Genomic DNA, 23,762 nt, shown 5'->3' with positions numbered 1-23,762 from the left:
TCAAACTTACTACATAGCTGAGGATGACCTTGAACTTCTGATTCCTCTGAGATCCACCTCCTAAGGGTTGGGATTATAGGCATGCTCCATCACGACCAGTTTATTCAGTGCTAGGGATTGAACCCAGGGTCTTGTGTATGCTAGGCAAGTGGTCTACCACCCAATGGACTAGTTTTTCTATAAACATATTTTTAATTTTCTCTTGGATATATCGGTAGGAGTGGAATTTTTGCATTATATGATGACTGCATTTAATAATTTGAGAATTGGGCATGGTGGCATATGTTTTTAGTTGTAGCACTTGGGAGGCAGAGGTAGAAGACTCAAAAAGCCAAAAAAAAAAAATTTAATTGGGCAAATGACTTAAATAGCTGTTTCCCTAAGAACACAAAGACATGCAGGTGCTCGGTGAGCTAATGTCCAGCATCAACCGGAGGGGAGCATGGTGGCCAAGGACGTGCCTGGCACATCAAGGCTCTAGGCTCTAGGCTCTGAATACCATGCCCAGGTGGATGGATGGATGGAGAAAAGAAAGAAGGAAGAGAGGGAAGGGAAGAGAAAAAGGAGAGAGAAGGAGATGAAGGAGAAAAGCTCATCATTATTCCTAATTACAAAATTGAAAATCCAGCCAGGCGTGGTGAAGCATGCCTTTAATCCCAGCACTGGGTGGCAGAGGTAGGAGGATCACTGTGAGTTCGAGGCCACCCTGAGACTATATAGTGAATTCCAGGTCAGCCTGAACTAGAGTGAAACTCTACCTTAAAAAAAAAGAAAGGGGGGGAGGGAGAAGAAGAAAGAGAATCCAATTCTATGACGTGAGGTAGCATTTCATATCTGCTAGGACAGCTAGAATACAGAAGGGGCCTGAAGGGATGGCGTAGTGGTTAAGGCACTTGCCTGCAAAGCCTGAGGACTCAGGTTTGATTCTCCAGGTCCCACATAAGCCAGATGCACAAGGTGGCACACTCATCTGGAGTTCGTTTACAGTGGCTATAGGCCCTGGTGTTCCCATTCTCTCTGTCTCAATTTCAAATAAAATAAAATAATAGAATAGAGAAGGCAGACAGTACCGACTTGTCGTCAAGGCTGTGGTGTGGCTTCCAGTGGTGTTGGGAACATCACTGGAAAACTGTGTAGACATTTCTCAAAAAAATTTTTTTTTCAGGGTAGGGTCTCACTCTAGCCCCAGCTGACCTGGACTTCACTCTGTAGTCTCAGGGTGGCCTCGAACTCAAAGCAATCCTCCTACCTCTGCCTCCTGAGTGCTGGGATTAAAGGCGTGCACCACCATGCCTGGCTGAGGAATTGCTTTGAATCTATAGATCATCTGGGATGTATTGCTGTCTAAACAATAGGAAGTCTTCCAACTCATGAACATGTGTTCATTTTTTATTTTTATTTTCTTTTATATTCTGGTTTTTTGAGGTAGGATGTTATTCTAGCTCAGGCTGACATGGAATTCACTTTGGAGTCTCAGAGTGACCTCAAACTCATGGTGATCCTCCTACCTGTCTCACAAGTGCTGAGATTAAAGGTGTATGCCACCATGCCTGGCTTTATTTTTTCTTTTCAACATTGTTTGTAGCTTTTTGTTTGTTTTGTTTTGTTGAGGTAGGGTCTCACTCTTGCTCAGGCTGACCTGGAATCCACTATGTAGTCTCAGGCTGGCCTCGAACTCTCGGCAATCCTCCTACCTCTCCCTCCTTAGTGCTGGTATTAAAGGCATGCGCCACCATGCCCAGCTGTTTGTAGCTTTTATTTGGTATGCAGATTGGACACTTATATTAAATTTATTCCTAAGTGTTCTAATTTACATATGTTAATTCTTTTCAGTGGTGAGATTGAATTTGGGCCCTGGCACGTACTAGACAAGCACTTCCTAGAGCTGTAGTCCTAGGAGTTAGTCTTCTTTTTCTTTTTCCCTTTGAGGCAGGGTCTTACTCTAGCTCAGGCCCACCTAGAACTTTTTTTTTTTTTTTAATTTTTTATTTTATTTATTTGAGAGAGACAGACACAGAGAGAAAGAGAGGTAGAGGGAGAGAGAGAGAATGGGTGCGCCAGGGCTTCCAGCCTCTGCAAACGAACTCCGGACGCGTGCGCCCCCTTGTGCATCTGGCTAACGTGGGACCTGGGGAACCGAGCCTCGAACTGGGGTCCTTAGGCTTCACAGGCAAGCGCTTAACCGCTAAGCCATCTCTCCAGCCCCCCACCTAGAACTTTATAAGCAAAGGAATGTAAGCCAGGCAGAGGAGGCAGAGGTAGGAGGATCACCATGAATTTTAGGCCACCCTGAGACTACATAGTGAATACCAGGTCAGCCTGGACTAGAGCGAAACCCAACCTCAAGAAAATTTTTGAAAAAGAGCTCTAATGAAAAAGTAAGTGCTGCACTGAGATAGGCATAAACATAAATATTTAGAGGGCAATTTGGTGAGCATAATATATCCATTTAGTCATACAACAATAGTGCTTTATCCCCTAGGACTTAAGACCTCCACAGCCATAGGCTTTTGACTAGGATTTCAGTATTAGGCAGGAATCTCTTCCTTTGAGAAGGGGGCCTCAAATTCGATCAGAGAGCTCTTGGTTACCCGCATAGTGGACATACCGCTGTTGCACTAAGGGGCACATCTTGACTGGCTGGCTAGTTGCATAACTTGCAGGGTCTGTTGCTGTTTAAAACTGTTGATAACTTTTCTCTCCCAGAGGGCTGCATAGTCCTTTCTGGAGCGATGACAGTTAGTCAGCAGTAAGGAGGCTTCCAGCTCAGCTCTAGCTTGGTCTCTCAGCGTCCTCAGCCTGAGTGCAGGGATTACAGTTGCTCACCCCTCTTATTGAGGAAGCACACCTGCAGTAAACCTCCTGGAAACCAGCTTACTCTGACGTGTGCTGGACGCTCCACGACATGAATAGTGACTCCTGTAATTATCAGCCCCAGTGACCAGGATTTGACTAAAAAAAAAAAAATTATGGCTTCTGGAAGTAAGCCTGGTGGTACTTGGAAGGCTGAAGTAGGAGGATCACTGTGAGTTCAAGGCCAGCTTGGGACTACAGAGTTCCAGATCAGCCTGGGCTAGAGTGAGACCCTGCCTAGAACAGAACAAAATAAAACAAGGATTTGTAGCTTTCCTCATTTTTCTTCTTGTTCCCAACTTAGAATCACCCAGAGAAAGCCAATATGCCCCTGGTCAATGAATGGGTTTCCTGGCTCCTAGTTAATGCCTCCTGCAACAGCCCAAAATAGCAGTCTCCCATGTTCAACACTCAATGCCGGTCTCCCTCCTCTACCTGCCTTTGGATAACAGGGCACAGATTTCTGCCCCCCAACAATTTCTCAACAAACAGCAGTTGTTTGTATGTGTCACCACACCCGGCTGCTTTCCTCGTTTTATTGGTTTTTGTTTATTCCATCTGTTGGAGTTCCTTCTACTTGGTTTACTATAGCAAATAATAGAGGTCTTTAGAAATCCTACCTGAGCTTCCTTATATAAAGACTTCCAGGCAGAGGCCGCTTTCGGGGCCTTAGAGTTTGCTCATCCTGCATGGCTTTACGCTTACCAGGAAAAGGAGGCTCTGTTAGTTCACTGGGTGCTGTGAACAAATGCCTGACAAGAAGCCGCCTAAGGGCTGGAGAACTGGCTTGGTGGTGAAGATGCTTGCCTGGGATTCTCCAGGTCCACATCAACCAGATGCGCGTGGTGACGCATGTGTTAAAAATAAAATATTTTGGGAAGAAGGCACTTAAGGAAGGAAGGAAGGGCGGGCTTATTCCAGTTTGCAGTTCCGGGGCACAGACTCCATCATGGCCGGGTGGGTGGACACGGTGGCAGGAGCAGGGGGTGGGTTGGCCACATTGTGTCCCGATCCAGGAAGAGAGGGCCAAGAGGACCGGGGCTGGGCTGTAAACGCCATGGCCCCCCTCAGTGACCCACTCCTTCCAGGAAGGCTCTGCCTCCCACAGGCCCCACAGCTTTCTCATGCAGCGAGGTCGCCTGAGAGCTGCACGAGCCTGTGGGGGACATGTCACGTGCAAGCCACAGCAGACGTAGCTGATTAGTTAGCAGCGTGTCAGCACTGAGGGAATATTGAGTTCAGCCCTCGAAAAAAATCTTGTTTATTTTTGGGTAAGTTGTGCTGGGCTTCCTTTTGCTAGTATCTCTCTACCACAGAGCAGTGCTCAGTGTCTATGTTTTGTTTTGTTTGCCTTTGGTGTGTTGTTTTTATGATTATTTTTGTTGTTGTTTTCAAGGTAGAGTCTCGTTCTAGCCCAGGCTGACCTGGAACTCATAGTGATCCTCCTACCTCAGCTGGATGCTGGGATTAAAGGTGTGGGTCTGGGCTGGAGAGATGGCTTAGTGGTTAAGCGCTTGCCTGTGAAGCCTAAAGACCCCAGTTCAAGGTTCAATTCTCCAGGACCCACGTTAGCCAGATGCACAAGGGGGCGCACGTGTCTGGAGTTCGTTTGCAGAGGCTGGAAGCCCTAGCGTGCCCATTCTCTCTCTCTCTCTCTATCTCTCCGCCTCTTTCTCTCTGTCACTCTCAAATAAATAAAAATTAAAAAAAATTTAAAGGTGTGGGTCACCACGCCTACCTCCAAGCTCAATTTTTAATACTTTATTTATTTATTTTATTTTATTTATTATTTTTTTAAATTTTTATTAGCATTTTCCATGATATTTTTAGTTTTGAGAGAGAGATAGAAAGGGTGCACCAAAGCCTCTAGTCACTGCAAATAAGCCTGCCCCCAACAATACACTGCCTCCAGGAGTTGTTAATTTCCAAATCTCCATCAGCTGGGAACCTAACATTCAGAACATCTAAGTTTATGGGGGACACCGGAATCAAACAACCACACCATGCATCCTGGGGAGTCAGACTAGACTCATTAGGCTTTGTAGGCAAGCATCTTAACCTCTGAGTCAGCTCCAGGCCAAATTTAACAACATACTGTTTCCCTCATTAAGTAAGGAACTAAATAAAATCTTTAGCATTGTCAGGACAACATCCCCTCTCTTAATAAAGAAACTGAAACCTGGCATGGTGGTGCACACCTCAATCCCAGCACTCAGGAGGCAGAGGTAGGAGGATCACCATAAGTTTGAGACTAGTTTGGGAAAACAGTGTGAGTTCCAGGTCAGCTTAGGCTAGCATGAGACCCTACCTTGAGAAAAAACAAAATGTAAAATAAAAATTAATAAAGAGACTGGGAGGCTGTAGGCACATCAGCAAGGCTTTTATTTATGCTCTTCCCTGGTCAGGTGCCAGGCATCTGTTTGAATGCACAGAGCGGCTTCTTAAAGCTTGAATGCAGGACCTTTCTTCCTGGACTGAGTACTCAGTGTTTCCCTGTCTCATTAGTCTGTCCTGGTGAGTTGGTCCCTCCCCAACATGACACTTGGTGTCCTCAGGTTCTTAGGCAAGCTGGGCTGTTACTGATTCTCTACTCTAAACCCTTACTTTGGGTGGAAGAGGGGAGTTATGTCTATGATTAGGTGGTCATAATACATCCATCCGGCAGAGACCTGCAGGGGACTAGTGTCTCCTGCTTATCTGTAATTGGGCTTAAGGCACTTTTGTCGTGAAAATGGACCATTGTATTTTCAGTTCCTTTAAGAACATGAAAAGTGCGGTGGTGGTTGTTTTTTTTTTTCCCCTGGTTACTTGTTGGGCATTCATCTGCCAGAAATATTGGTGAGTTCTATGCTGTGCTTTATAGCTCCTGACCTTGACATTTGATGACAGGAATATGGACAATAGTTTTCTTCATCGTGTTTCTCACATGTGAAATGATGTAGTTTTGTAGAGGGCAGGGACGCACAAGTCTGTCTGTTTCCTGCCCTCTGAACTGAGGTTCTGGGACATGGTTTCCTTGGTGTAGGGAGTTCATTTTTACTAGTGGTTCAGGAGGAGAAGGAGTGGGGTCTCTGAGGATAGATTGGAGGTAGCCTAGCTGGGTTGGGAGAAGGGGGCTCTGAAAACCGAGAAAGGGAGGAGACAAATGAGAGAGTGAGGGAAAGAGAACAGGAACAAGAGGGAATGAGGTTAACTATGACAGACTGCCTCTCCAATCCTATACATACTTTTTTTTTTTTTTTTGGTTTTTCAAGGCAGGATCTCACTCTAGCTCATGCTGACCTGGAATTCACTTTGTAGTTACCTCAAACTCACAGCGGTCCTCCTACCTCTGCCTCCCAAGTGCTGGAGTAAAAGGCATGCACCACCAGGGCTGGAGAGATGGCTTAGCGGTTAAGCACTTGCCTGTGAAGCCTAAGGACCCTGGTTCAAGGCTCGGTTCCCCAGGTCCCACGTTGGCCAGATGCACAAGGGGGCGCACGCGTCTGGAGTTCGTTTGTAGAGGCTGGAAGCCCTGGCGCGCCCATTCTCTCTCTCTCCCTCTACCTGTCTTTCTCTCTGTGTCTGTCGCTCTCAAATAAATAAATAAATTTTAAAAAATGCTTTTAAAGCCGGGCGTGGTGGCGCACGGCTTTAATCCCAGCACCTGGGAGGCAGAGGTAGGAGGATCGCCATGAGTTCAAGGCCACCCTGAGACTACAGAGTTAATTCCAGGTCAGCCTGGACCAGAGTGAGACCCTACCTTGAAAAACCAAAAAAAAAAAAAAAAAAAAAAAAAAGCTTTTAAAAAAAGGCATGCACCAAGACTGGAGTGATGGCGTAGTGAGTAAGGCGTTTGCCAGCAAAGTCAAAGGACCCAGGTTCAATTCCCCAGGACCCACATTAGCCAGATGCACAAGGGGGCGCATGCGTCGAGTTCATTTGCAGTGGCTGGAGGCCCTAGCGCACCCATTCATTCTCTTTTCCTCTTTCTTTGTCAAATAAATAAAAATAAAATATTTTAAAAAGGTATGCACCACCATGACTGGCTTCTACAGGCATTTTTATTCAGTTTCTTTGTGCATGTGGCTTATGTAGGTCCTGGGGAATTGAACCTTTGCAGACAAATATCTTAATATTCAGTCTGTCTGCCTCTCTCTCTCCCTCTCTCTCTCTCTTTTTCCAAGGTAGGGTCTCACTGTAGCCCAGGCTGATCTAGAATTCACTATGTAGTCTCAGACTCTTGGCAATCCTCCTACCTCTGTCTCCTGAGTACTGGGATTAAAGGCATGTGCCACCATGCCCAGCTTCAGTCTTTCTCTCTCCTAAAGAGAGAGAATGGGCACGCCAGGGCTTCCAGCCACTGAAATGAATTCCAGACACATTCGTCCCTTGTGCATCTGGCTTACATGGGTCCTGGAGAATCAAACCAGGATCCTTTGGCTTTGCAGGCAAACGCCTTAACCACTAAGCTATCTCTACAGCCCTTCAGTCTCTCTTTTGTTTAAAATTTTTTTTGTTCATTTTTATTTATTTATTTATTTGAGAGTGACACAGAGAGAAAGAGGCAGATAGAGAGAGAGAGAGAGAGAGAGAGAATGGGCAGGCCAGGGCTTCTAGCTACTGCAAACGAACTCCAGACGCGTGCGCCCCCTTGTGCATCTGACTAACGTGGCTCCTGGAGAATCGAGCCTCGAACCGGTGTCCTTAGGCTTAACAGGCAAGCGTTTAACCACTAAGCCATCTCTCCAGCCCCTTTAGTCTCTTTTTAATGGTTTATAAACACTTTACTTTGTGAACATATTTTTATTAATTATTGTTGAAATTTTAAGAGTCTTAGAGTTCCCCATCCATTCCCCTCTCCCCTTACACCTTGTTTCCCATTAAGTCAGAATCAACTTGACTGCTCAGCCTCATTATGTGGATCAAAAGAGATCTTACAGAGGCTGGAGAAATGGCTTAGTGGTTGAGGCGCTTGCTACTAAAGCCAAAGGACCCAGGTTCGATTCCCCATTATCCACATAAGCCAGATGCACAAGGCAGCGCATATGTCTGAAGTTATTTGCAGTGACTAGAGGCTCTGGAGCTCCAATGTTCGCTCGCACGCGCGCACGCGCCCTCCCTCCCTCCCTCCCTCTCCCTCTCTCTCTCTCTCTCTCTCTCTCTCTCTCTCTCTCTCTCTCCCCCTCTTTCATGGTAGGGTGTCATTCTGGCCCAGGCTGACCTGGAATTCACTATGTAGTCTCAGGGTGGCCTTAAACTCACGGCAATCCTCCTACCTCTGCCTCCCGAGTTCTGGGATTAAAGGTGTGCGCCACAACCCCCACCTCCCATTCTCTCTATCTGCTTCTTTCTCTCTGTCTCCATCAAATAAATAAATAATTTATTCTAAAGAAAAAGGAGGTATTACGGCGCTATAGAAATAGCTCAGCTGTTAAAGGCACTTGTTTGCAATCCCTGAGAGTCCAGGTTTGATTCCCCAGTACCCACATAAAGCCAGGTGCACAGCATTGCGCTTGCATCTGGAGTTCAGTTTATTTGCAGTGGCAGAAGAATCGAACCTGGGTCCTTTGGCTTTGCTGGCACGCCCATACTCACTCTCTCTCTCTGCCTGCCTCTTTCTCTCTGTACCTCTCTCAAGGTTGTGCATGCCTTTATCCCAGCACTTGGGAGGCAGAGGTAGGAGGATTGCTGTGAGTTTGAGGCCACTCTGAGACTCCATAGTGACTTCCAGGTCAGCCTGAGCTAGAGTGAGAACCTACCTCAAAAAAAAAAAAAAAAGAGATAGAGAGAGCAAGAGAGATCTTACATGCACTGAAGAAGTGGGTGTGAATCCTGTAGGACAGACTCCCTGAAATCTTGTAGGTGTGCCTGACGGGCTAAGTTTCCTAACTAGTACAAGTATTTGTTGGTGTGATAAGGTCTTCCTGGATGTGGGTGGGAAAGCGGAGCTCGCGGGTAGAGGACTGGCCTGTGAGTTCCAACCTCAGAGTCGAATGGCTTGGCAGTGAGCTTGCTGCCCATAGTTCTCTGCAGAGGGCAAACAGAGGCGCTCAAGCCGCACACTGAATGTGGGGATGATGACCTCAGCTGGACTAGGAGCACCCCCAAGAGCCCTCACAGGGAATGTCCACTGCAAGGCACAGTACCTACCCTGTGTGTGTGTCTTCTTCCAGGCTGTCATCCCAGATTGCTGTGCAAGGTTGGAACACCACAGCGCCACGGCGTTGCCTGTGCCATGGATTCCCAGGTCAGATGCGTAAGTGCCTCACGGGTTGGGGGGCAAGAGGGAGTAGGGGAGCAGAGCGAGGTAGCCAGAGATCATCTCATTGGAGGTGCCTATTGGTGTTGATGCAGCCTGACCCCCCCATTTGACAGGTCTACAAAGAGGCACTTCAAATTTCCAAGAAAATTCATTTCTATGCATCCTAAAGCCTATCCCAGCTCTTCTGATGCCCAACTGGGGCTCAGTATGGATTGGACTGTCCTTTCAGAAGGATAGAGCAGTGTGTCTTTCAGTCTGACAGATGTGGCAGGGACACCATGGAAGCTAGTTGTGTGAGCACAAGAGATTAGGGAACTACCCCTTGTCAACCCTGTGGCTTGGGAAAAGCAAGCAAACACAAAGATGGCATCTAAATAGCTGGAGAGATGGCTTAGTGGTTAAGGCACTTGCCTGTAAGGCCTAATGACCTGGGTTCAATTCCCCAGTACCCATGTAAAGGCAGATGCACAGAGTCCCATGCATCTGGAGTTTGTTTACAACAGCTAGAGATCCTGGCACACCCATTCTTCCTATCTCTCTGCTTACAAATAAATAAAAGTAAAAATATTTAAGCCAGGCGTTGGTGGCACATGCTTTTAATCCCAGCACTCCCTGCAAAGCCAAAGGACCCAGGTTTGATTCCCCAGGACCCACATTAGCCAGATGCACAATGGGGCACACACGTCTGAAGTTTGGTTGCAGTGGCTGGAGGCCCTGGCATGCCCATTCTCTCTCTTTCTCTCCCTTTCTCTGTCAAATAAATAAATACATAAATATAAAATATTTTTAAAAATAAAAAATAGGTAAATGGTGGCCTTTGCCTGGCACCTCTGAGACACTCTGCAGGCCTTCTCAGCTCTGGAGAAGCTGACACCAGCCACGTGATCTCAGGAGGTCCTGCAGATGGTGAACGGATCACTTCTACAGAACTGGAGCTGCTTCTAGGTGCCGGGTGATCGGCTGAAGAGCGTGCTATGGAATGCCTCGCCCATTCGCCCTCTTGCAGGGCCCCTCAGGATGATTTACTGACTCTCATGGGCCAGTGGAGGGCTCCTCAGGCCCACCAGCTCGGGCTTCTGAAAGTCTCTTAGTCTCCCCTTTCATTTTAGGGCATCAATGGTACAGGCCTCAGGGCCGAGAACGTCACAAACCTGCTGGTGCTTGGCTTCCTCCAAATCCACTCTGACTCTAATTTCCAACAAGAGCTGGAGAAGCTGTGCCTGGAACTGCCTGGGCAAGGGCATTGGCAGGCGGATGGAGATGATGAGCTACAGACTGACGGTAGCCGGATCAGCCGCTGCTTTTACTTTGAGGGAAGAATAGAGCCAGGTAGGATCCTGATTGGTCACCCACTTCACCTAACTTCTGGGCTTTGCTCTCATTCAAGGGCTGCAGGGCCTTTGAACTTAAGTCTTCATGACTACATTGTCAGGCTTCCAGCTGTGTGCGTGTCATAATGGGCCTAATTGGCTAAATCATTACCCCCCCCCATGGTGGGGTGTTTATTAGAAAACTCTTTCCATCCCTTTAATCCCAGCACTCAGGAGGCAAAGGTAGGAGGATTGCCATGAGTTCGAGGCCACCCATTTCACTCTCTCTTTCTTTAATCTCAAATAAATAAATATTTAGCTGGGCATGGTGGCACATGCCTTTAATCCCAACAAAGGTAGTAGGATCGCCATGAGTTTGAGACCACCCATTTCACTCTCTCTTTCTTTAATCTCAAATAAATAAATATTTAGCTGGGCATGGTGGCACATGCCTTTAATCCCAGCACTTGGGGAGGCAGAGGGGGGGGTCACCGTGAGTTTGAGGTCACCCTGAGACTACATAGTGAATTTCAGGTCAGCCTGGGCTGCAGTGAGGTGAACCAAGGCTTCCTGCCTCTGCAAATGAACTCGAGGCACATGTGACACTTCATGCATGTGGCTTTACATGGGTACTGGGGAACTGAACCAAGCTTTGAGCTTTATAAGGGATCACCTCTTAACAGCTGAACCATCTCCCCAACCCCACTTTTTGTTTGTTTTTCAAGGTAGGGTCTTGCTTTAGCACATGCTGACCTGGAATTCACTATGTAATCACAGGCTGGCTTCAAACTCACACCTCATACCTCTGCCTCCTAAGTGTTGGGATTAAAAGCATGCACCACCATGCCTGGCTCAGCTGGTTTTACTTCTTTCCCCCAGTACTGGGATGGTCAGACAAGCTGTCCTGAAGGAGTTGCATTACATGAGGAAGCTCTTCAAAATGTGCAGGCCAGGGCTGTACTCCAGCTGCCAGAGTCAGTATGTTTCTGGGTAATTTTTTAAAAAATAAAATATTTACTTAAGAGAGAGAATGGGCACAGCAGGGCCTCTAGCCACTGCAAATAAACTCCAGACACATGTGCCAACTTCTGCATCTGGCTTAAGTGGTTACTGGGGAATCAAACCTGGATCCTTAGGATCCCAAGCAAGTGCCTTAACCACGAAGCCATCTCTCCTGCCCTTCTGGGTGAGTTTTAATATTGGTTGAAATCACTGTCCTGTAGACCCCAGTACCTCCAAGGACCTGGACTGTGGCCTTTCAACCTTGCAGGCCTAGGGCTGGATATCTAACCCAGAGGTTGAAAACATGCCTAGATGCGCAAGGACTTGAGTTTATCACTAGCATCAAACAGAAAATAATCAACCTCTCACTCTAGACCTGCTACCTGCCCTTAAATCCAACTGCCCCAAGCTTGGCCTGTGGTGTCTGTGAAGGATACAGCAGCCAGTTCCACCTGTAAATACCCTGCAGTCCTAGGAAGTGTGATAGGCATTCTCTATCAACCAGCATGTGCTGAAGATGTTCTGCCTTTGAATCCAACCAACATATCTTTAGGCTGGCCCTAAACTAAAGGACTGACTTTATTGTCAAGAGCAACTACAAAAGGAAACACTCGTAGACTCTACCCCCACCTCATGCTTTTCTTTATCCCAATCCTTGCCAAATCTGGATTACCCAAAATGGCATCTGCAAAAGTGACTGTGTTGACATATATGACTCACTAGGTTTCTAAGAGAAAACTGGCCTGTAGATTGAATAACGTATTAGGCTTGGAAGCAAGGCAGAATAGAAGATTCAAAGCAATTGAGGCCCAGATCAGTATAAGGGAGCTCACAGGAGAAGGTGGGTATCTTTACTGTTTTATGTATTTTTCTCCCTCCCTTCCCCCCTCCCCCGAGATAAGGCTGACCTGGAATTCACTATGTAGTCTCAGGGTGGCCTCAAACTCACAGTGATCCTCCTACCTCTGCCTCCCAAGTGCTGGGATTAAAGGCATACACCACCACTCCTGGCTGTTTTTTTTTTTTTTTTTAATTAAATTACAATATTTATTGAGGGAAGAAGCCGAGGAAAGGTACCCATGTGGATAGAGATCCCACATGAATGGCCTAGGAAAACTATGAAAAAGAAAGAGAGAAAAGAAAGTTCAAGGAACTCCTGCCATGTGGTGAGCTACAGGGGATAAAGAACCCATGTGGAGGGCAAGGGCTAGGGTCTCACCCTTCAGCTCAACCTGGCAGCCCAGGCCCCGCTGAAGGAAAACCTCACCCACAGCTGGAAGTTCCCAAGTGGTCAGGCAGTTTTGTGGAAAAATAGGTCTAGGGAACTAGGCAAGAGATAAGAAGTCAGGCCATTGGAGGTGGTGGTGGTGTGTGCCATTAATCCCAGCACTTGGAAAGCAGAGGTAGGAGGATCACTGAAAGTTCAAGGCCATGGTGAGATATAATGAATACCAGGTCAGTCTGGGCTACAGCAAAACCTTATCTCGAAAAAGATAATGAGTCAGATCATCTTTGATTTCTAGCAAGTGTAGACTTTCCTGTCTTTTGTACTTTTCAGGGGTCCAGTCATCCTAATTGTAGTCTCTCTCATTCCCCCTCTCTTGAGAAGACACACTAATTACTGTTAGAGGAAAGGAGATGATGACATCAGATCTTGAACTACTGGCTGAACAGGGGTGTAGAAATATGGCAGGTAGAGAGTTTCTCCCAGAGAGGGGAACTATTCTAAAGGACCCCCAAAAGTGTATTGATAGAGTGCAGGAAGATAGAAGAAAATGTTAGGGAGAGAGAATAAAAGGAAGCTAATGAGATGTGGGCACATGGCAAACTGGTCACCTTAAGGTTTTTCTTCTTGTAGACTTGAAGGCCTTGGGGAGCATTCAAGGGAACCCAGGTAGACAGAGCTGAATTGTCTCAAAACCATGTGAGCATGAGCTGGCTGAGATTTCCTCCCAGAACTGCTCATCACATGGCACAGTAGAGTCTGACACGGTCTGAATCTGTTCCTTTATGGCTTGTAAAACAGATGAGATATTAGCACAGTTATCAGGAACATATATACAACATTTAATCTTGATAATGGCAAGTATATCATATTTTATATAATAGCCTTCCAGTGTGTACCTTTTTAAAAAAATTTTTTAAACTTATTTTTTAGAGAGAGGGAGAGAAGGAGGGAGGGAGAGAATAGGCACACCACGGCCTCTAGCCATTGCAAAGAATCTCCAGATGCATGTGCCACCTTGTGCATCTGGCTTATGTGGGAACTGAAGAATCAAATCTGGGTCCTTCGATTTTGCAGGCAAGCACCTCAACCAGTAAGCCATTTTCTGGCCCCAGAATGTACCTTTTTAATATGTCTTGGTGGTAGCCTAGGTACAATAGAGCCATTGGGTGCCAGTAGGGGCTATGCAATGTATCTTTGGCCTCAGCACTTATTTAATTATATCCTGGTACAAGTTAAAAGAGACTCACCATTGTTTCCAGTATAAGGAAGTCTTTTGAACTAAGTGACCCTTGGTCAGAGTCATCCATATATATTTTAGATTTCAAAATAACTATTTTAACATATGTGGTTGTTTTTCCTTATTATAGAAATAGAACTATTAGAGAGGGGGACAACATGTCATAAGATCTTGTTTTGTTTACCATTTTGGAAAGTTCTTCTGTTACTTAATAGGCCACTCATATAATATTTGAGGTGCCCCTTTATCTTTGGTTATACATTTCCCTCTGACTCTGTAAGACCAAGCAGGTAGCCAAAATTTAATCAAGGATTAATTTTGGAGGTCACTAATGGCTCTCTGTTGTAGACAACTTTAGGTCACTGAGATGAATTTCCAAACCAGGCACAGTTATGGAAAGAAAGGATTTATTGAAGCTTACAGATCCAGGGGAAGTACCATAATGGCAGAAGAAGCTGGCCTGCATTTACAGGTCCAAGCAGAGAGAAAGAGAGAGAGAACCACAAGCCAAAAGCCACACACACACTTCAGGAACTCTTAAGTGGAACTAGGCACTTTGCATATTTTTAGATTGGAATTTTAAACCCACCACCGCACCTTAAGATCCACTCAGTGACACCTCCTCCAGCCAGGTGGCTGTAGATCCAAACTACAGTGATGGGTTGGGGGAGGAGGCATGCGGCTGGGACCGAGGGTTGCTGAAGAAACCTTTCCAACCAAGAGCCTAGGTCCGGGGCTTGGCTAGGGCAGTTTCCGTCTCCCCCTCTTTCACATGTCTTTGGCTGCTGGCAGCTCGCTGTACCATGCGGCCTCAAGGCTCAAATGGAACTGGGCAGAGGCTGGTGCCGCTGGAGGGGCCAAGCCCAGGGCAGGCGTCGGAGCCCCATCCTCCCACCCTTCACAGGCCACCATATGCCTTGCGGCACAGTGGCTTGCAATGTAAACATGGAAAATAAAGCCTAGAAGACATTCTGGCCAGCTGTCTTTGGTCCCCAGCCTCCATGTGGCCATGAGGCCTTCCCCCTCAGCTCAGCAGAACAAGCTCCAAGCTCCGGGGGAGTTCAGCCTTGTTAGGCGTAGCTGGGGTCAGAGAAACTCAACCAAGTTCATCTCCCTCCAAGGTAACGTTGTCACCTTTACAGAAGAGCCCTGCCTGGCATCGTCCCAGCTTGTCCCAGGCAGTAACGTGCATCAACAGGGCTGGCGTTCCCAGTAGGGTGGAGCAGGGCCAGGCCAAAGTGCTGCCTGGCAAGTGGGGGCCATGGCAGAGAGTCCCCAGTCCAAAGGGAGGTCTGTGTGCCTGCCTGCCTGCCACTGCCAACACCATGCGCCATTCATTCCACTCAGTTTAGTCAGAGATAGTGGATCTCGACCTCCAGCAAGAAGAGAAAGCAAGCTGGTTTACCTCTCGTGGGGAAAAGCAGTAGAATTACCCCAAGTCATGCTCACAGCTGGAAAGCGTGCTTCCCATTTCCTCCCACAGTGTGACAATCACAATTTTCCTTCTCAAGATAATCCCACCAGAGTCACCAATATGTAACGGGGTGCTTGGGGTCAAGGAAAGTCCTTGAAGCCCAAACCCTAGGTTCGTTTCTAATTTTTTAAAATATTTTGTTTATTTATGAGAGAAAGAGGCAAAGAAAGAAAGAAAGGGAAAAACAGTGGGCACGCCAAGGCATCCAGCCACTGCAGACAAACTCTGGGTGCATGTGCCACCTTGTGCATCTGGCTTATGTGGGTCCTGGGGAATCTAACCTGGGTACTTAGGCTTTGCAGGCAACTGTCTTAACTGCTAAGCCATCTCTCCAGCCCTCATTTCTAATTTTAATCAAAGAATTGAATTTAAAAAGACTGAGAAGAAAGAAAAAAAGACTGAGAAGGATAATTATTAAACTATTATATTTCTTGCTGGAAGTACAGAGCCGAGGAAAGGCACCCACATGGCTAGAGATCCCACGAGGAGGGCCTGGGAAACCCATGGAAAGAAAAGAGAGAAAAGAAAGTTCAAGGAGCTCCTGCCATGTGAGGAGCCAGAGGGGGTAAAGAACCCCTGTGGGGAGAAAGCACTAGGGGCCCTCCCCCAGCTTAATCTGGCTGGGCTTGGGGCAAGCCAGCCCAGTCCCAGTTGAGGAAAAATCTCACCCACAGGTGGGAGTTCCTGAGTGGTCAGGCAAGTCCAGGTACCCTTACCCTGAAAGAAATCAGGAAAAGGTTTACGGCGGCAAGTGCAGTGCGGTTGGCCTTCAAGGATGGGTTATGCGGGATTCTTTGCAAATGGGGCACAGGGACTGCCCATGGCTTAAGTAAAAGCCTAAAGATGGGAACACCCAGGACTCACAGGAGTGGGAGGGAGTAGTTGAGTTTGGCTAGAACACTTGAAGACTTGTGAAAGTTAAGTCACCGGGAACTGGAGCCTAGGCAGTGGCTTGTCACTCAAGTAAGAGAACATTCTGGAAAGGTCCTGAGGAGATAAGAGGCATAATATCCACAGGCCACATATCTGGGTCAAGACTTCGGTAAGGGCTGGAATGAAGCTTACTACTGGAGTACTTGCCTAGCATGTGTGAGCCCTACATGCCATCTCCCCCTAAAATGCCAGCACTGACACAGGTTCCTAGAGCATGGGACTGTAGGGGACTGTTGAAGTCACCACCGTGTTGCTGGCAGAAAACACCCAACCAAGAACAGCTTGTGGCTTCCATAAACTATAAAACCATCCACGATGTAAAGTGCAGCTGAATGGGCAGCCATTTCAGCCCAAAGACTTCATTTCTGTGCCATATCCCTCTGCTCACACCAGTCCATTTCTACATAGAGCATCCCTACACAAGTTCTCAGGACACAGACAGCAGCAAGCCTCTCCCACAAACTGCTTCTAGCTCAGTCCCTGCAAAGCTCTTTCTCACCCTCATAAGCCAAAGCTCACAGCCCATAGTTTTCACTGCATTCAAGTCAACTCTGACCGGAATAGTCCATCAAGCTGTACTTACAGCACTGCGAGGCATCTCTTAGGCTGTGGTTTCAAATCCTTCCACATCCCTCCCTCAAATCAGTTCCAAAAGGCCAAAGTCACAGGAACAGGCTTCTAGCAGCAACAGCCTCCACTGCTGTGGTACCAATTTTACTGTTGCAGTCAGCTTCTATTTGCTGCACAAACACCCAATCAAGAGCAGCTTGTGGGAGGAAAGGGCTTATTTTGGCTTATAGACTTGTGGGGAAGCTACACGATGTCGGGAAAATTGCATTATGAGCAGAGGGTGGACGTCACCTCCTGGCCAACATCAAGTGGACAATAGCAACAGGAGAGTGTGCCAAACACTGGCAGGGGTTAGCTGGCTATAATCCCATAAGCCCACCCCCAACAGTACACTGACTCCAAGAGGATCCAATTCCCAAGTTGCTACCAGCTGGGAACCTAGCATTCAGAACACACAAGTTTATAGGGGATACATGAATCAAACCACATAGAGACCCTCACTTCCAAGGCTGAGTGAAGGATGTAGCACTTCTTGCCACCTGTTTAAAATGGGCCCTTCCAGCTCCACGTAGCCTTTTCTTGGTTCTGAAGTGTAGAAAGTGGGCATGAGGGCTGGTGAGCCGACACTATAAGATTGGGTTTGGCCACCAACTAGGGAAAGTGTTCATGTAAGATAAATATGAAACCAAAAGATTATTGTAAAAGCACAAAAATGTAGGTTTTAATGTCTAGAAATAACAGTAGTGATGATCACTTACTACTTACCTAGGACCTAAGTCCATTTGTTGGTTTGTTCGTTCACTCATTCCTGTAGTTATTTACTGAGCACCAGCTGTGTCCCAGCCATGTATTGTTTTAGGTGCTGGGAATTTGACAGTAAACCCAGTGGATTAAAAAATGGTAGCTTTGGGCTGGAGAGATATGGCTTAGCAGTTAAAGCACTTGCCTGTGAAGCCAAAGGACCCAGGTCTGATTCCCCAGGGCCCATGTAATAGCCAGATGCACATGGTTGCACATGCATCTGGAGTATATTTGCAGCAGCTAGAGACCCTGATGCATCCTTTCTCTCTCCCTCTCCCTCTCCCCCCCCCCCCCTCTCTCTCTCTCTCTCTCTCTCCCTCTTTCTCTCAAATAAAAAATTTAAAAAATGGTAGTTTGGGGGCTGGAGAAATGGCTTAGTGGTTAAGGCACTTGATCACATAAAGCCAGATGCACAAAGTGGCACGTGTCTGGAGTTCATTTGCAGTGACAGGAGGCTCTGGCATACCCGTTACCTTTCTTTGAAAACAAATAAAAATATTAGAGGAAAAAAGGATAGCTTTTCAGAATCATACTTTCCAGCCAGCATGTCAGACAAGATCGGAACTGGGGAGATGTATATATAGTAAGTGCCCAGGAAGAGGAAGAACGGAGAATGGACTGGGACGGAGTGAAGGAGGAGAGCAAGGAGCCACGGGGAGGCGGGGGTAGCATCCAGGCGGAAGGGGCAGCTTGAAGGGGCGTCAGTGAGGCTGGAGAAGAAGACAGGAGGTGAGTAGGAGTCCCAGGAACAGGTGGGCCTGGGAGGCGCTGCAGAAGCTTTGGGGTTTTACAAGTGAGAGGAGACTGGTAGAGAATCCCTTCCTGCCCTGTAAGGAGGCGGAGGGAGGGTTCAGATGAAAGAGACCATTCCCTAGGCATTTCCAAGGCTGCCAGGCTGGTCCCCAGCACACCCCTGGGAATCCGCAGCTCTGAGGCTGCCTGGCCAGTCCCCACCAGGGCATGCTGTGGAGGCAGGAGCTGGCTTTCTCGGCAGCCTGGATGGAACAAGGCTATCGAACAGGATCACTGCTGGATCTTTCTTGTCTGTGCTCTTGCACCTTCAGATTCTGAACGTCAGGAAGAACTCATCCAGAACATTGCCCGGTGCCTCGCCCACGTAGGGGATGAGATGGAATGCCACATCCAGCCCCGACTGGTGAGCCGTCTGGTGGAGCAGTTCCAGAACAGGAGCCTGTCCGAGGAAGTGAGTGAGGGACTGTAGCTCTCCAGCACCTCTTCTAGGGGATTGGGGAGGCCCTTGACTTTGTCCTTTGTTAAGCCCAGGTGTCCCTAACGAGACACACCTTTGCCCTAGGGGGTGACTTCATTCCTGACTGCTATCTTGCAGCTTTGACAGAACGATTGGAAATGAAGAATTTAGTTGGTAGAGATTTAGGACACCGGAATCTTAGAATCCAGAGCTTACTTTTCTTAAGCCACCAGAAAGACAAAGTGTACCTAACTGACCTCTACAGAAATAACTTACTCTTCTGTTTTGGATAATGAAATAAAGATGCCAATAGAGAACTTGAAGTTGTTTCACCTGGATGTAACAAAAAAAAAAAAAGATGGAGGGAAGGTGTCCTTTTGTCTTCGACCAGCTGAAAACACAGCTCCCCTCTGCACCCATTCATGCCTCAGGGCTCACTAGGTTGCCTTCCACACGGCCTGTCTTTGTTGGGTTGTCTTTCCACCTGCTGCTCCCCAGCAGCTGTCATAGAGCAGAGAGTCATTGAACAGTACCCTCCTCAGCCTGAGTTCCACGTGTTAGTCACTGAACCCAGAGGTCCTTTTTAGTCCCGTGGTCTAGGTTCTGCCTTTCCCACTTGAAGGGAAGGCAACATGTCGCTAGGTGCCCAACAGTAAGATAGGAGCGCAGCAGCCTCATGGCTAGCTAATTCCAGGTGTGTCTTGGGGCCGCGAAGGACTAAATAGTGCCCCCAGGGTGCTCGGTAAACCTGCCTTAGTAAGCAGGCGTCCCCCCAGAGTGGTCTGGCCTCCCTCTCTGCCGCACCTGGAAACTGAATTGTCTGTCGTTTTCTCTGTCCAGCTCTCAGACTCAGCCTCATCTTCCATCTAACAGGCTTCTCCTCCTCTGCACTAGGAGTTGGTCTTTCTCTGAGAGGGAGAGTGTTAGTAAGCTGTTTGGTTTTATCCCGTGCAGGACAGAAGAGACTGCCTCGCCAAGGCCCTGGAGGAGGTGATGCAGACCTTCCCTAGAGACATGGAGATCGAGAAAACCAAGCTGATAATAACCATGCTACTGGCCAAAAGAGTTGCTGGTCACACGCCATCCTTGCTCCGTGATACCTTTCATACAACAGTGAACTTTATTAACCAGAACCTATTCGCCTATGTGAGGAACTTAGTCAGAAATGTAAGAGCTGGTAACACTAACCTTTTTGCCCTCATGGAGTCCTCTGGTCTCTGTCTGCTGCCCACCCCATGCCCTCTGCCATCTAGAAGCCCGGCAGAGCCCTCTGCTGTGCGCCCTCTGGTCCTTCTCACCGATGACTACGCTTAGCCGTGCTGTGGACAGAGGGGAGAGGCGAGGGCTGTTCCTCACTGTTAGTGGAAGCCACTCAGGATGGGGGGTGCAGGAAGCGTAACGAAAGGTGGACTACAGGCCCGGGATAAGGAGCCTCATGCCAGTCCTCATGGTCACAAAGAAGCATCATTTAAATTCTTGAAAAGTGAGCTTACCTACGATGATGGAGAGAAAAAGAGAAAAAACAGTTTGTTTTTTTGAGACAGGGTCTCACTGTGGGATTGTAAACATGAACCACCATACCCATCTACTGTATTTTAAAGTGACATCTTTCTTTTCTTTCTCATTTTCTTTCTTCCTTTCCTCTGTGTTGCTTTCTCTCTCTCCCTCCTTCCCTTTTCTTTCTTTTTTCCTTTTCTATTTTTCTCTCTCCTTTTTTCTTCATTTCTTTTACTAGGTATCAAGCCCACAGTCTTGCACATGCTAGGGAAGGGCTCTAGCTCTGACGTATATCCCAAGACCTTTTTATTTTTTTATTTTTTTATTTTTTTATTTTTATTTTTTTAAAATTATTTATTTATTTATTTATTTGAGAGCGACAGACACAGAGAGAAAGACAGATAGAGGGAGAGAGAGAGAATGGGCGCGCCAGGGCTTCCAGCCTCCGCAAACGAACTCCAGACGCGTGCGCCCCCTTGTGCATCTGGCTAACGTGGGACCTGGGGAACCGAGCCTCGAACCGGGGTCCTTAGGCTTCACAGGCAACCGCTTAACCGCTAAGCCATCTCTCCAGCCCGACCTTTTTATTTTTGTGATAATGGTAATGGAACCCAGGGTTTGTACATGTTAGGGACGTGCACTACCACAGAGACACATCCCTGGCCCCCAAATCACAGTCTAATGCTACTTCCCAGAAGGGCCAGGCATCCTTAAAGTCTGATGTTCTAGTTTCACAGCTCCAAATGGAAGTTAGATAGGCATATCTAATCTGTATATAGTAGTTAGTGAATGTTTGGGATTTTATGACATGCCAGAGCATTAGTTTGTTCGGCTATTTTTTATTTATTTGAGAGAGAGAGAAGGAGGCAGAGAGAGAGAGAGAATGGGCTCACCAGGACCTTCAGCCACTGTAAACAAGCTCCAGATGCATGGGCCACCTTGTGCATCTAGCTCACATGGGTTCTGGGGAATTCAACCTGAGTTATTTGGCTTTGCAGGAAAGTGCCTTAACCGCTAAGCCCTCCAGCCCTTAGCTGTTTTGTGGGTTTTTAAAAAATATTTTATTTTTATTTATTTATTTGACAGAGAAAGAGGGAGAGTGAGAGAATGAGCATGTAGGGCCTCTAGCCACTGCAAACAAACTCCATACATGTGCACCTCCTTGTGCATCTGGCTAACGTGGGTCCTGGGGAATCGAACCTGGGTCCTTTGACTTTGCAGGCAAATGTCTTAACTGCTAAGCCATCCCACCAACCCCAATTTTTTTAAATAAGTATTTTTAATTAATTAATTTATTTATTAGAGAGAGGCAGGTGAGAGAGAGAATGGGCATGTCAGGGCCTCTAGCCACTGCAAACAAACTCCAGACACATGTGCCACCTTGTGCCTCTGGCTTTATATGGGAACTGGGAAATCAAACCCAGGTTCTTGGGCTTTGCAGGCAAGTGCCTTAGCCACTGTGCCATCTTTCCAGCTCTGCTTGGTTTTTATTGTTTTTTGACGCAGGGTCTTGTTCTAGCCCTGGCTGACCTAGAATTCACTATGTAGTGTCAGGTGGCCTTGAACACAAGGCATTCCTACCTCTGCCTCCCATGTGCTGGTATTAAAGTCATATTCCACCACACCCGTCAAGCTCAGGTTTTGGTTTTGAGACAGAGTCCACACTGTCGCCTAGCCTAGCCTGGACTCAGTGCATATCCCTGGCTGGCCTTGAACTTATGGCATTCCTATGGCCTGAGCTTTCTGGGTACTGATACAATAGGCATAGGCCACCACACTCAGCTCCACTTACTGTTTTGTTTGTTTGTTTTTGTTTTTATTTTTCGAGCAAGGGTCTTACTCTAGTCCAGGCTGACCTGGAATTCACTCTGTAGTCTCAGGGTGGCCTTGAACTCATGGCAATCCTCCTACCTTTACCTCCCAAGTCCTGGGATCAAAGGTGTGCACCACCAAGCCTGGCTTCAATTTACTTTTTTTTATTATAGACTTTAGTCCAGGCTGACCTGGAATTCACTATGCAGTCTCAGGGTGGCCTAGAACTCAGCAGTCCTCCTACCTCTGCCTCCCAAGTACTGGGATTAGAGGCGTGCACTACCACGCCCAGCTCCATTTACTTTTTGAACGGTCATTTTTTTTTCGAGGTAGGGTTTCACTCTAGCCCAGGCTGACCTGGAATTCACTATGTCATCTCAGGGTGGCCTCGAACTCATGATGATCCTCCTACCTCTGCCTCCCGAGTGCTGGGATTAAAAGCGTACACCACCACACCCTGCCTTTTTTCTTTTCTTTTTTTTTTTTGGTGAGGTAGAGACTCGCTCTAGCCCAGGCTGACCTGCAGTTCACTATGTAGTCTCAGGGTGGCCTTGAAGTCACAGGAATCCTCCTACCTCTGCCTCCCGAGTGCTGGGATTAAAGGCATGGCCACCACTTTGAACAGTAATATTTAACCCTCTTGCTAGTGACAGAGCCCTCAGCAGCAGCCAGCACCCGTCTTGTGCTGCCTTCCGTTCCAGAGATTTCAGAGCGAGAGGGTGAAGTGTGAGCAGCAGTGGGCGTGGCCAGCTCGTCCGCGCTCGCGGGCTGGGGCAGAATTGTTTGTGGGATGCCTCCGACAGTCCGCACTGCCTCTTGGCACCTTAAGTGATGAAGGGTCGGGGCTAGCCTGCTCCTGACAGCTGGAAAGCCGGCTCTTACAGCTGCCTCCACATAGCACAAGGTTGGGTGCAGGCCCTGGGGTTCTCACACCGCTCAGTGCCACTGTCCCCGTGGTACCAGTGTTCTTTTTTTTTTTTTTGGCCCCTAGAAACGAACCTGGCTAACTCTTCTGCTTCCCCTTTCCTGCTTAGGAGATGGACTGAAAGGACCCTGCAGAGCGCGTGGCTGTCCAAAACCTGATCGTGGAAATAGAAATGAAGCTGCCTCCAAGGGAAGGGAGCCTGGCCTCGGAGGAGACAGACCCTGGATGCTGGCTCTTTCTCCCCGTTTTCAGGATGAGGCTTTTAAGCTGGTGACTCATTTAGAAATTGCTACATTAAGATGGTGGAATGAGAATGTCAGGTTGCATGTATATGAAGGGTTTTCATGCCATCCCCATCTACACCTTGCACCTTGATTGTAGTCCAACTATATAGATTCCCACTTTAAATTTTTTTTTTTTTTTTTTCTTTTTCGAAGTAGGATCTTGCTCTAGCCCAGGCTGACCTTCACTATGTAGCCTCAGGGTGGCCCCAAACTCATGGCAGTCCTCCTACCTCTGCCTCCCAAGTGCTGGGATTAAAGGCGTGCACCACCTTGCCCAGCTTTAAAATTAAATTTTAAAGCAGGTTATAAGGAAGGGGAAACAAACAGATTTTTTTTTTTATTTTAAAAAGCTGATGTTGGACTGGAGAGATTGCTCAGTGGT

At 47.4% G+C, this 23,762-nt stretch overlaps 1 protein-coding gene across 3 annotated transcripts in view; it reads left to right on the top strand.

The window, feature by feature from the left end:
- Nucleotides 1-23,497, top strand: part of Bid (BH3 interacting domain death agonist) — a 35,706-nt gene extending 12,209 nt beyond the window's left edge. The window contains exons 1-6 of one of the 3 annotated variants that reach the window (XM_045137607.1): nt 3,901-4,124; nt 9,009-9,091; nt 10,207-10,426; nt 18,717-18,856; nt 19,817-20,029; nt 23,206-23,497. In XM_045137607.1, the coding sequence (XP_044993542.1) occupies nt 9,071-9,091; nt 10,207-10,426; nt 18,717-18,856; nt 19,817-20,029; nt 23,206-23,217 (606 nt within the window). In that variant the 5' untranslated portion in view covers nt 3,901-4,124; nt 9,009-9,070 and the 3' untranslated portion in view covers nt 23,218-23,497. Of the gene's footprint in view, nt 1-3,900; nt 4,125-9,008; nt 9,092-10,206; nt 10,427-18,716; nt 18,857-19,816; nt 20,030-23,205 lie in introns of those variants that run through there. The other 2 variants (XM_045137608.1, XM_045137606.1) reach the window with 2 other exon arrangements.
- The last annotated feature ends 265 nt before the right edge of the window (nt 23,498-23,762 follow it).

The sequence above is a fragment of the Jaculus jaculus genome, chromosome 18, assembly GCF_020740685.1.
Source record: "Jaculus jaculus isolate mJacJac1 chromosome 18, mJacJac1.mat.Y.cur, whole genome shotgun sequence".
NCBI lineage: Eukaryota > Metazoa > Chordata > Mammalia > Rodentia > Dipodidae > Jaculus > Jaculus jaculus.
This window is presented reverse-complemented; position numbering and strand designations above follow the sequence as displayed.